Genomic DNA, 13,719 nt, shown 5'->3' on the forward strand with positions numbered 1-13,719 from the left:
AATAAAGCCATGTCCAAAACCAGTATGACGGTCACATGTTTTCAATCAGATCTCTGGTCAGATGTTTGGTCACATGTTTGGTCACATGTTTGGTCAGATGTTTGGTCAGATGTTTGGTCAGATTTTTGATCAGATGTCTGGTCACATGTTTGGTCAGTTCTCCAGTAGGAGGCGCCACCTGCTGTGTTTGCTTATTTCAATCCATTGGACACTTGTTTTTGGACAGGAATTGCATTTACATGATGATCATGTTAATCATGGTACTCAGATAAGAAGGGGCCCCCAATCCTCCACCAGGGGCCCTCGAGTAGAGATGAGCCCCCAATCCTCCACCAGGGGCCCTCGAGTAGAGATGAGCCCCCAATCCTCCACCAGGGGCCCTCGAGTAGAGATGAGCCCCCAATCCTCCACCAGGGGCCCTCGAGTAGAGATGAGCCCTCAATCCTCCACCAGGGGCCCTCGAGTAGAGATGAGCCCCCAATCCTCCACCAGGGGCCCTCGAGTAGAGATGAGCCCCCAATCCTCCACCAGGGGCCCTCTAGTAGAGATGAGCTCCCAATCCTCCACCAGGGGCCCTCGAGTAGAGATGAGCCCCCAATCCTCCACCAGGGGCCCTCTAGTAGAGATGAGCCCCCAATCCTCCACCAGGGGCCCTCGAGTAGAGATGAGCCCCCAATCCTCCACCAGGGGCCCTAGTGTCAGGCCACAATCCTCCACCAGGGGCCCTCGTTAGTCCTGGTTTAGACCTGGTTTAGTCCTGGTTTAGTCCTGGTTTAGACCTGGTTTAGACCTGGTTTAGACCTGCTTTAGACCTGGTTTAGTCCTGGTTTAGACCTGGTTTAGGCCTGGTTTAGACCTGGTTTATTCCTGGTTTAGACCTGGTTTAGGCCTGGTTTAGACCTGGTTTAGTCCTGCTTTAGACCTGGTTTAGACCTGCTTTAGACCTGGTTTAGTCCTGGTTTAGACCTGGTTTAGGCCTGGTTTAGACCTGGTTTAGACCTGGTTTAGACCTGGTTTAGACCTGGTTTAGTCCTGCTTTAGACCTGCTTTAGACCTGCTTTAGGCCTGGTTTAGACCTGGTTTAGACCTGGTTTAGACCTGGTTTATACCTGGTTTAGACCTGGTTTAGTCCTGGTTTAGACGTGGTTTAGTCCTGGTTTAGACCTGGTTTAGTCCTGGTTTAGACGTGGTTTAGACCTGGTTTAGACCTGGTTTAGTCCTGGTTTAGACCTGGTTTAGACCTGGTTCAGACGTGGTTTAGTCCTGGTTTAGACCTGGTTTAGTCCTGGTTTAGACCTGGTTTAGACCTGGTTTAGTCCTGGTTTAGACCTGGTTTAGACCTGGTTTAGACCTGGTTTAGTCCTGGTTTAGTCCTGGTTTAGTCCTGGTTTAGACCTGGTTTAGACCTGGTTTAGTCCTGGTTTAGTCCTGGTTTAGACCTGGTTTAGACCTGGTTTAGACCTGGTTTAGACCTGGTTTAGACCTGGTTTAGTCCTGGTTTAGACCTGGTTTAGTCCTGGTTTAGTCCTGGTTTAGACCTGGTTTAGTCCTGGTTTAGACGTGGTTTAGACCTGGTTTAGTCCTGGTTTAGACGTGGTTTAGACCTGGTTTAGTCCTGGTTTAGACCTGGTTTAGACCTGGTTTAGACGTGGTTTAGTCCTGGTTTAGACCTGGTTTAGTCCTGGTTTAGACCTGGTTTAGTCCTGGTTTAGACCTGGTTTAGACGTGGTTTAGACCTGGTTTAGTCCTGGTTTAGACCTGGTTCAGACGTGGTTTAGTCCTGGTTTAGACCTGGTTTAGACCTGGTTTAGTCCTGGTTTAGACCTGGTTTAGACCTGGTTTAGACCTGGTTTAGACCTGGTTTAGACCTGGTTTAGTCCTGGTTTAGATCTGGTTTAGTCCTGGTTTAGACCTGGTTTAGTCCTGGTTTAGACCTGGTTTAGTCCTGGTTTAGACCTGGTTTAGTCCTGGTTTAGTCCTGGTTTAGTCCTGGTTTAGACCTGGTTTAGACCTGGTTTAGACCTGGTTTAGTCCTGGTTTAGTCCTGGTTTAGGCCTGGTTTAGTCCTGGTTTAGGCCTGGTTTAGTCCTGGTTTAGACCTGGTTTAGTCCTGGTTTAGACCTGGTTTAGTCCTGGTTTAGACCTGGTTTAGTCCTGGTTTAGTCCTGGTTTAGTCCTGGTTTAGTCCTGGTTTAGACCTGGTTTAGTCCTGGTTTAGACCTGGTTTAGACCTGGTTTAGTCCTGGTTTAGTCCTGGTTTAGACCTGGTTTAGTCCTGGTTTAGTCCTGGTTTAGACCTGGTTTAGACCTGGTTTAGTCCTGGTTTAGTCCTGGTTTAGTCCTGGTTTAGACCTGGTTTAGTCCTGGTTTAGTCCTGGTTTAGTCCTGGTTTAGTCCTGGTTTAGACCTGGTTTAGGCCTGGTTTAGGCCTGGTTTAGTCCTGCTTTAGTCCTGGTTTAGACCTGGTTTAGACCTGCTTTAGTCCTGCTTTAGTCCTGGTTTAGACCTGGTTTAGACCTGGTTTAGACCTGGTTTAGACCTGGTTTAGTCCTGGTTTAGACCTGGTTTAGTCCTGGTTTAGACCTGGTTTAGACCTGGTTTAGTCCTGGTTTAGACCTGGTTTAGTCCTGGTTTAGACCTGGTTTAGACCTGGTTTAGTCCTGGTTTAGACCTGGTTTAGACCTGGTTTAGTCCTGGTTTAGTCCTGGTTTAGACCTGGTTTAGTCCTGGTTTAGACCTGGTTTAGTCCTGGTTTAGGCCTGCTTTAGGCCTGGTTTAGGCCTGGTTTAGGCCTGGTTTAGGCCTGGTTTAGGCCTGGTTTAGACCTGGTTTAGTCCTGGTTTAGACCTGGTTTAGACCTGGTTTAGTCCTGGTTTAGTCCTGGTTTAGACCTGGTTTAGACCTGGTTTAGTCCTGGTTTAGTCCTGGTTTAGTCCTGGTTTAGGCCTGGTTTAGTCCTGCTTTAGTCCTGCTTTAGTCCTGGTTTAGACCTGGTTTAGACCTGGTTTAGTCCTGCTTTAGTCCTGGTTTAGACCTGGTTTAGACCTGGTTTAGTCCTGGTTTAGACCTGGTTTAGTCCTGGTTTAGACCTGGTTTAGTCTTGGTTTAGACCTGGTTTAGTCCTGGTTTAGACCTGGTTTAGTCCTGGTTTAGACCTGGTTTAGTCCTGGTTTAGTCCTGGTTTAGTCCTGGTTTAGACCTGGTTTAGACCTGGTTTAGTCCTGGTTTAGACCTGGTTTAGACCTGGTTTAGACCTGGTTTAGACCTGGTTTAGTCCTGGTTTAGACCTGGTTTAGACCTGGTTTAGTCCTGGTTTAGACCTGGTTTAGACCTGGTTTAGTCCTGGTTTAGTCCTGGTTTAGACCTGGTTTAGTCCTGGTTTAGACCTGGTTTAGACCTGGTTTAGACCTGGTTTAGACCTGGTTTAGACGTGGTTTAGACGTGGTTTAGTCCTGGTTTAGACCTGGTTTAGTCCTGGTTTAGACCTGGTTTAGACCTGGTTTAGTCCTGGTTTAGACCTGGTTTAGACCTGGTTTAGACCTGGTTTAGTCCTGGTTTAGACCTGGTTTAGACCTGGTTTAGACCTGGTTTAGACCTGGTTTAGTCCTGGTTTAGACCTGGTTTAGACCTGGTTTAGACCTGGTTTAGACCTGGTTTAGACCTGGTTTAGTCCTGGTTTAGACCTGGTTTAGTCCTGGTTTAGACCTGGTTTAGTCCTGGTTTAGACCTGGTTTAGTCCTGGTTTAGACCTGGTTTAGTCCTGGTTTAGTCCTGGTTTAGTCCTGGTTTAGACCTGGTTTAGACCTGGTTTAGACCTGGTTTAGTCCTGGTTTAGTCCTGGTTTAGACCTGGTTTAGACCTGGTTTAGACCTGGTTTAGACCTGGTTTAGTCCTGGTTTAGTCCTGGTTTAGTCCTGGTTTAGACCTGGTTTAGACCTGGTTTAGACCTGGTTTAGTCCTGGTTTAGACCTGGTTTAGACCTGGTTTAGACCTGGTTTAGTCCTGGTTTAGACCTGGTTTAGACCTGGTTTAGTCCTGGTTTAGACCTGGTTTAGTCCTGGTTTAGACCTGGTTTAGTCCTGGTTTAGACCTGGTTTAGACCTGGTTTAGACCTGGTTTAGACCTGGTTTAGACCTGGTTTAGTCCTGGTTTAGACCTGGTTTAGACCTGGTTTAGTCCTGGTTTAGACCTGGTTTAGACCTGGTTTAGTCCTGGTTTAGTCCTGGTTTAGACCTGGTTTAGTCCTGGTTTAGTCCTGGTTTAGACCTGGTTTAGACCTGGTTTAGACCTGGTTTAGTCCTGGTTTAGACCTGGTTTAGTCCTGGTTTAGTCCTGGTTTAGACGTGGTTTAGACGTGGTTTAGTCCTGGTTTAGACCTGGTTTAGACCTGGTTTAGACCTGGTTTAGACCTGGTTTAGTCCTGGTTTAGACCTGGTTTAGACCTGGTTTAGTCCTGGTTTAGACCTGGTTTAGTCCTGGTTTAGACCTGGTTTAGTCCTGGTTTAGTCCTGGTTTAGACCTGGTTTAGTCCTGGTTTAGACCTGGTTTAGACCTGGTTTAGACCTGGTTTAGTCCTGGTTTAGTCCTGGTTTAGACCTGGTTTAGACCTGGTTTAGACCTGGTTTAGACCTGGTTTAGACCTGGTTTAGTCCTGGTTTAGACCTGGTTTAGTCCTGGTTTAGACCTGGTTTAGTCCTGGTTTAGACCTGGTTTAGTCCTGGTTTAGTCCTGGTTTAGTCCTGGTTTAGACCTGGTTTAGACCTGGTTTAGACCTGGTTTAGTCCTGGTTTAGACCTGGTTTAGTCCTGGTTTAGACGTGGTTTAGTCCTGGTTTAGACCTGGTTTAGTCCTGGTTTAGACCTGGTTTAGACCTGGTTTAGACCTGGTTTAGACCTGGTTTAGACCTGGTTTAGTCCTGGTTTAGACGTGGTTTAGTCCTGGTTTAGACCTGGTTTAGTCCTGGTTTAGTCCTGGTTTAGACCTGGTTTAGTCCTGGTTTAGACCTGGTTTAGACCTGGTTTAGACCTGGTTTAGACCTGGTTTAGTCCTGGTTTAGTCCTGGTTTAGACCTGGTTTAGTCCTGGTTTAGTCCTGGTTTAGACCTGGTTTAGACCTGGTTTAGACCTGGTTTAGTCCTGGTTTAGACCTGGTTTAGACCTGGTTTAGACCTGGTTTAGACCTGGTTTAGACCTGGTTTAGACCTGGTTTAGACCTGGTTTAGTCCTGGTTTAGACGTGGTTTAGTCCTGGTTTAGACCTGGTTTAGTCCTGGTTTAGACCTGGTTTAGTCCTGGTTTAGACCTGGTTTAGTCCTGGTTTAGTCCTGGTTTAGACCTGGTTTAGTCCTGGTTTAGTCCTGGTTTAGACCTGGTTTAGTCCTGGTTTAGACCTGGTTTAGACCTGGTTTAGTCCTGGTTTAGTCCTGGTTTAGACCTGGTTTAGTCCTGGTTTAGACCTGGTTTAGACCTGGTTTAGACCTGGTTTAGACCTGGTTTAGTCCTGGTTTAGTCCTGGTTTAGACCTGGTTTAGTCCTGGTTTAGACCTGGTTTAGTCCTGGTTTAGACCTGGTTTAGACCTGGTTTAGTCCTGGTTTAGTCCTGGTTTAGACCTGGTTTAGACCTGGTTTAGTCCTGGTTTAGACCTGGTTTAGACCTGGTTTAGTCCTGGTTTAGACCTGGTTTAGTCCTGGTTTAGTCCTGGTTTAGTCCTGGTTTAGACCTGGTTTAGACCTGGTTTAGACCTGGTTTAGTCCTGGTTTAGACGTGGTTTAGTCCTGGTTTAGACCTGGTTTAGTCCTGGTTTAGACCTGGTTTAGTCCTGGTTTAGTCCTGGTTTAGACCTGGTTTAGTCCTGGTTTAGTCCTGGTTTAGACCTGGTTTAGTCCTGGTTTAGACCTGGTTTAGACCTGGTTTAGTCCTGGTTTAGTCCTGGTTTAGACCTGGTTTAGTCCTGGTTTAGACCTGGTTTAGTCCTGGTTTAGTCCTGGTTTAGACCTGGTTTAGACCTGGTTTAGACCTGGTTTAGTCCTGGTTTAGTCCTGGTTTAGACCTGGTTTAGTCCTGGTTTAGTCCTGGTTTAGACCTGGTTTAGACCTGGTTTAGACCTGGTTTAGTCCTGGTTTAGTCCTGGTTTAGACCTGGTTTAGTCCTGGTTTAGTCCTGGTTTAGTCCTGGTTTAGACCTGGTTTAGACCTGGTTTAGACCTGGTTTAGTCCTGGTTTAGACCTGGTTTAGACCTGGTTTAGTCCTGGTTTAGACGTGGTTTAGTCCTGGTTTAGACCTGGTTTAGTCCTGGTTTAGACCTGGTTTAGACCTGGTTTAGACCTGGTTTAGTCCTGGTTTAGTCCTGGTTTAGACGTGGTTTAGTCCTGGTTTAGACCTGGTTTAGTCCTGGTTTAGACCTGGTTTAGACCTGGTTTAGACCTGGTTTAGACCTGGTTTAGTCCTGGTTTAGTCCTGCTAGGGGCTGGCTCATGTGGCGCCCCCCTGTGGCTCTCTGCGGTAGTGCGCAGCTGCGGAGGTGGAATGGCGCGGCTCGGAGCGGACCTCGCGCTGCGGCTGTTTCTCGGTGAGTGGCCGCGCACACGGTGCTGTCTGCGGGGACACGTGAGCTCGAGCCCCGGTGCCACGGGACAAAGTACTGTTTTCTGATCCCGGTGAGACGCGGCTGCGGCGGCGTTTAGCCCCGTTTTGTCGCGTTTGATGCGGTGAGTCACGCCGCGGAACCGAAACACCGGGAGAACGAGTGGGAGAATTCACTGGAACGTGAGCGGGACAAAGCTGCAGAACGACACCGGCGATTCCCGGTGTCACGTGATCTCTCCCGCAGCTCAGCCTGTTTCACAAGCAAAGAACCTGCGCCTGTGGCTCAGGACCGGACCCGGACTTGGTCAGGATTTGTTTATGCAAAGGCCTGTCCACTGTCCACATGCGGTCACATGTGGTCACATGCTGTCACATGTGGTCACCTGCGGTCACATGTGGTCACCTGTGGTCACCTGTGGTCACCTGTGGTCACCTGCGGTCACATGCGGTCACATGTGGTCACCTGCGGTCACATGTGGTCACCTGTGGTCACCTGTGGTCACCTGCGGTCACATGTGGTCACATGTGGTCACCTGTGGTCACATGTGGTCACATGTGGTCACATGCGGTCACCTGTGGTCACATGTGGTCACCTGCGGTCACATGTGGTCACCTGTGGTCACATGTGGTCACATGTGGTCACCTGCGGTCACATGTGGTCACATGTGGTCACCTGCGGTCACATGTGGTCACCTGCGGTCACATGTGGTCACCTGCGGTCACATGTGGTCACATGTGGTCACCTGCGGTCACATGTGGTCACATGTGGTCACCTGCGGTCACCTGCGGTCACATGTGGTCACATGTGGTCACCTGCGGTCACATGTGGTCACATGTGGTCACATGTGGTCACCTGCGGTCACATGTGGTCACCTGCGGTCACATGTGGTCACATGTGGTCACCTGCGGTCACATGTGGTCACATGTGGTCACCTGCGGTCACATGTGGTCACCTGCGGTCACATGTGGTCACATGTGGTCACCTGCGGTCACATGTGGTCACCTGTGGTCACATGTGGTCACATGTGGTCACCTGCGGTCACATGTGGTCACCTGCGGTCACATGTGGTCACATGTGGTCACCTGCGGTCACATGTGGTCACATGTGGTCACCTGCGGTCACATGTGGTCACCTGCGGTCACATGTGGTCACATGTGGTCACCTGCGGTCACATGTGGTCACATGTGGTCACCTGCGGTCACATGTGGTCACATGTGGTCACCTGCGGTCACATGTGGTCACCTGCGGTCACATGTGGTCACATGTGGTCACCTGCGGTCACATGTGGTCACATGTGGTCACCTGCGGTCACATGTGGTCACCTGTGGTCAAAGACAGTTCCATTTGCATTAAGATGATTGAAATGTTCTGTTTTTTCTGAGACATTTAAATCTTAAAGATTTAGAACGTTTTTATCACATTTTGGTCTGAAACAAAAAACACTTAAAAATATAAAAAATATAAACTTTTTGGTGTAATTTCCCATTTGTCCAGCAGGATTCTGTTTATGTTACAACTGAACCTTAAACCGTCTTTATTTAATGTTGTCTCACTATGAGGCTCTTGTCCTCGGAGCTGGGGGGCTCCTCCTCTTGTCCTCCTCCTCTTGTCCTCCTCCTCTTGTCCTCCTCCTCTTGTCCTCTGTGTTGTAATGTCCTAATCACCTCCACATTGATGTGTTCTGAAAAGGCCTGAAGAGGAGGTCAGAGCCTGAAGAGGAGGTCAGAGCCTGAAGAGGAGGTCAGAGCCTCTCCTCACAGTGCTCCATGTGCAAGAGCCACTGCACCAGAGGCTCTCTCACACGTCAGACACTGGAGTTCAGGACCACAGAGCGTCGTGCAGCTTCATCTTAAAGACACAAAACACTGGATCAAAGACAGTTCTTATATATGTGTAATATACATGTTATATATGTGTAATATACATGTTATATATGTGTAATATACATGTTATATATGTGTAATATACATGTTATATATGTGTAATATACATGTTATATATATGTAATATACATGTTATATATGTGTAATATACATGTTATATGTGTAATATACATGTTATATATGTGTAATATACATGTTATATGTGTAATATACATGTTATATATGTGTAATATACATGACCATAGAACAATAAAGTCCTTATAATGTAAATCTGTAAATCATCTCTCCCTCTCTCTCTCCTGCAGTCATCCCAGGTCTGGTCCCAGGTCTGGTCCCAGGTCTGGTCCCAGGTCTGGTCCCAGGTCTGGTCCCAGGTCTGGTCCCAGGTCCGGTCCCAGGTCCGGTCCCAGGTCCGGTCCCAGGTCCGGTCCCAGGTCTGGTCCAGGCCTGCAGTCCCCAGTACCAGGAGACCATGGAGCAGTTCTGCCTGAGCCGCTTCAGTCTGGACATGGAGCAGCTGCAGCAGAGCCAGTGGTGCAGCTGGAGAGACACTGTGGAGTGAGTGAACATGTCAATCACACCAGAGCACCAAGGGCTGAGATGAAAAGGACCCCAAAAGAGGGGTCCTTTTCACTGCTCTCCCTCTCCAAAGGGACCCCCAAAGGGACCTCCCCAAAAGGACCCCCCAAAGGGACCTTGTGTGCAGATTTGGTTTTAAGTTTATGTTCATTTGTTTAAAGGTGTTAAATAACGGTGTTAATAAATCAGAATTAGGTCATAATTACATTTTGTCCATTTTAAACCACAATATTGAACTAGGGTCAGGTCTAGATCAGACCCCAGGGGCTCACGGAAGTCAGAATTCCAACATGGCGGCGACCGAGACCGGTCCTGCCGATACAGCTCAGAGATCATTTTCTCTCTTGGGTCCAAATCCGCTCTCTTGTCCCTGACCCTCTAAACCTGACCCTCTAAACCTGACCCTCTAAACCTGACCCTCTAAACCTGACCCTCTAAACCTGACCCTCTAAACCTGACCCTCTAAACCTGACCCTCTAAACCTGACCCTCTAAACCCTGACCCTCTAAACCTGACCCTCTAAACCCTGACCCTCTAAACCTGACCCTCTAAACCTGACCCTCTAAACCTGACCCTCTAAACCTGACCCTCTAAACCTGACCCTCTAAACCCTGACACTCTAAACCCTGACCCTGGCCCTAAGCGTATTGAGGGCCGCTATATCGGGGCCAATTCTGACTTCCGTGAGACAGGAGGGGTTTGATCTAATACTGACCAAACTAATAGGGCCATTCACAGTGATAAGCCCCGCCTCCTCAGTCACTTGTAATAACCAGCCGCAGGAATAAAGCCAAGTAAAAAGGTCACATTAAATATCCGTGTCACAGGTAAAATACTAGTACTACAAGTACAAGTACTGCAGCCACTGTCCTTCAGGATCAGTAAAGTTCATTTTAATTAGGCCCGAGCGCCACAAGCTGGCGAGAGGCCTATTAGTTCCGTAAGGCCGTGCGTCACTAACGCGCTCCTCCCTCATGCACGCCCCGTGCAGACTAATAAGACAAGATAAGATATTCCTTTAATATCCACGCAAGGGGAAATTTTGTTGTTCCAACGCAGTAGAAACGGGAGGAAAGGACAGATTATAGGAAGTTTCAAACACACTCTTAATAGAACTCTTATGAACAAAACAAAAAACTCTTAACAAAAGAAGTAGTAGGAAAATGGTACATTACCGTTGTAAACGGGCGAAGCCCGTGCAAAAGTGCGCACTAAACGAGCACTTTACATTGAGATGACCGCTTCGCGGTCGTCATCCTCTTATAAAGCACTCATTTGCCCTAAGTAGCTCACGAATACGTTCCCCATCTCTTGCATGTTCCGTTCATATAAACATGTAATGTAAAATTGAACATTATTACTGTTTAGAGGGCCAAAAACACAAAGTGGGCGGAGCCCACTCAAAATTAACGAAAGTACCCGTCAGTGACCAGGGACCCACACCATGAGGTAGGAAAGCGAGAGCATTTTCCCAAAATGTATAGTTTATGATATTTGAAAAATGGGAAACATTGTTTTCACATCAGAATATTCTTCTTCTTCTCGGGACACGCCCCCTATTTTTCACCCATTGAACATTGACGAAAAGTCACAAAAATGTTCACACCTCTAAAAATCGTGCCTCTCTACATTCTGGCTATTTCCCTTTTCTAAAATTTTAAAAATGTGCGCGTCAGCGCCCCCAAGTTGGCCCTAAAAAGCTGAAACTGTGTGAAAATGCTACTGAGGAGTGGGACATCAAAAGTTATTCAATGACATTGACCCTGTCACGGTCTCTGAGCGGTGAAGCCACAAACTGTAGCAAGAATTTCAGAAATCTCTCAAATGTAACATTTCTGCCGTTTGCGCAGATAAAGTCCGAATTGCGTCAAATTAGAATCACTTGTTAAACTCTTTGCCCTAAACCTACTTGAGGTGAAATAAATTAATTTGGCGCCACAGCGCCCCCTACAGATTTTATATGGAGGTTAAATGTTTAGTTTTGCGAAATTGTCTGAAATTTGACACAAAACTCAATTTTGTCCCCATCAAAAAAGTCAATGACTCATGTCATAATTGTTATGGCGTTGCCGTAGCGATGACCAAAACCTCCCATGTTATTCCAATGGGGAAATCACCAGAACATGTTTACACTTTAGACTTTCACAAACTCCTCCCCCTCAGGGCGTTAGACATATGAACCTGATGAAATGTGGTGAGACTCATCTTCAGGGGTAAAAGTTATTCACATTTTTATTCAAAGAGTCACGGTGTCTGAGCGGCGAAGAATTCAAAATAAAATTGCTTTTTGATGCTAAAACAGAGGGTGGAAAATGTGACAGCGTCACAGATTCAGCAGTAGATGTAATAAAAGGACAATTGGGGCGCGTTAGCCCCGCCCCCTCCTCTTGCGGCGTGGCAGCGGCGTGGCGAGGGCCGATCATTGCCGCTTGCGGCTATATTTTGAGTTTATTTCTAAAGGAGCTCAACAGTGACACCTGTAGGTTTTGGAAGTAGATTTCTCATTTCATATATTTAATAAATGTTTGAAAGTCGAGGCTGCGAGCTGACTAAAGGTCTCTCTCTGGTCTTTGCAGGACTTATGGCGAGCTGACTAAAGGTCTCTCTCTGGTCTTTGCGGGACTTATGGCGAGCTGTCTAAAGGTCTCTCTCTGGTCTTTGCAGGACTTATGGCGAGCTGACTAATGGTCTCTCTCTGGCCTTTGCGGGACTTATGGCGAGCTGACTAAAGGTCTCTCTCTGGTCTTTGCAGGACTTATGGCGAGCTGACTAAAGGTCTCTCTCTGGTCTTTGCAGGACTTATGGCGAGCTGTCTAAAGGTCTCTCTCTGGCCTTTGCGGGACTTATGGCGAGCTGTCTAAAGGTCTCTCTCTGGTCTTTGCAGGACTTATGGCGAGCTGTCTAAAGGTCTCTCTCTGGTCTTTGCAGGACTTATGGCGAGCTGTCTAAAGGTCTCTCTCTGGTCTTTGCAGGACTTATGGCGAGCTGACTAAAGGTCTCTCTCTGGTCTTTGCAGGACTTATGGCGAGCTGACTAATGGTCTCTCTCTGGCCTTTGCGGGACTTATGGCGAGCTGACTAATGGTCTCTCTCTGGCCTTTGCGGGACTTATGGCGAGCTGACTAATGGTCTCTCTCTGGCCTTTGCGGGACTTATGGCGAGCTGACTAATGGTCTCTCTCTGGCCTTTGCGGGACTTATGGCGAGCTGACTAATGGTCTCTCTCTGGCCTTTGCGGGACTTATGGCGAGCTGACTAATGGTCTCTCTCTGGTCTTTGCAGGACTTATGGCGAGCTGACTAATGGTCTCTCTCTGGCCTTTGCGGGACTTATGGCGAGCTGACTAATGGTCTCTCTCTGGCCTTTGCGGGACTTATGGCGAGCTGACTAATGGTCTCTCTCTGGTCTTTGCAGGACTTATGGCGAGCTGACTAATGATCTCTCTCTGGCCTTTGCGGGACTTATGGCGAGCTGTCTAAAGGTCTCTCTCTGGTCTTTGCAGGACTTATGGCGAGCTGTCTAAAGGTCTCTCTCTGGTCTTTGCAGGACTTATGGCGAGCTGACTAATGGTCTCTCTCTGGTCTTTGCAGGACTTATGGCGAGCTGTCTAAAGGTCTCTCTCTGGTCTTTGCAGGACTTATGGCGAGCTGACCAACTGCACGTTCATCGTGGCTCTGAAACTCGGATGCTTCTGGCCGAATCGTGAGGTCGATGCCTTCTTTGTCTCCGTGCACAGGAAGTACTTCATCAACTGCGCTCTGATTGGCCGGCTGCTGAGGGATCCGCCCACACAGATCAGCGGGCCCTTCATCCTGGGGCCCGTGGTGGTCACGCTGCTCATGACGGCCCTGGTGGTTTGGAGGAGCAAGCGCAGCGAGGGAATCGTCTGAAAAGAACACTTTTACTACTGTGACTACTTTTACTTTTACTGCTACTGTTATTACTTCTACTACAACTTTTACAACAACTACAACTAATACTTTTACTACTAATGCAACTACTATGACGACAACTGCTTTTGCTACTGCGACTTTTGTATGTTTTTTCTGACTTGAAGGACATTTGCGTAGTTTGTGTGAAGTAGAGTCTGTGTTTGAGACAAAACTCTGGGATTCTTCTGTTTGTTCTTTGAAGATGTGAGTCACTGCTGCAGGTCCAGAAGGTCCAGGGGGTCCAGAGGGTCCAAAAAGTCCCAAAGAAAGGTCCCAAAGGTCCCAAAGGTTCCAGAGGGTCCAGAGCCTCTTCAGAAGCTTCAGAAGCTTCAGGTCCAACAGGGTTCAATTCTGTTTATTCACATGTTTTTATGGAATAAATCATCTTTAAACAGTAATTTTTGTGTTTGTGGCTCAGACTTCCAGATAAACACATCAGATTTACAGCGATGCTATAGATGCTATAGATGCTAAAGAAGCTATAGATGCTATAGATGCAATAGATGCTATAGATGCTAAAGATGCTATCAGCTTCAGGCTCATGTTGAAGACATGCTCCATAACTCCACACAGTTCATCTGCAGGACTTAAGGAGCCTGGGGCTGATGCCATCAGGTCCTGCTGCCTTCCTCACTTTAATCCTCTTCAGCTCACTCCTCACCTGTGCTGCTGTGACAGTCAGTGGTTGGCAGGGGGACCGTGTGCTGGGGGGATGGGTGAGTCCAGGCGAAGTGGGGAGCTG

At 47.7% G+C, this 13,719-nt stretch overlaps 1 protein-coding gene across 1 annotated transcript; it reads left to right on the forward strand.

Moving 5' to 3' along the window:
• Positions 1 to 313: 313 nt before the first annotated feature.
• LOC140352293 (uncharacterized) lies at positions 314 to 13,307 on the forward strand. The gene is made up of 5 exons (XM_072437698.1): positions 314 to 728; positions 6,505 to 6,567; positions 8,774 to 8,854; positions 8,903 to 9,026; positions 12,680 to 13,307. The coding sequence occupies exons 1-5, from the start codon at positions 314 to 316 to the stop codon at positions 12,933 to 12,935; spliced, it is 939 nt and encodes a 312-aa protein (XP_072293799.1). The 3' UTR covers positions 12,936 to 13,307.
• The last annotated feature ends 412 nt before the right edge of the window (positions 13,308 to 13,719 follow it).

This window comes from Eucyclogobius newberryi, unplaced genomic scaffold, assembly GCF_026437365.1.
Source record: "Eucyclogobius newberryi isolate DKJ021-1_F unplaced genomic scaffold, fEucNew1.0.hap1 SCAF_80, whole genome shotgun sequence".
Taxonomy (NCBI): domain Eukaryota; kingdom Metazoa; phylum Chordata; class Actinopteri; order Gobiiformes; family Gobiidae; genus Eucyclogobius; species Eucyclogobius newberryi.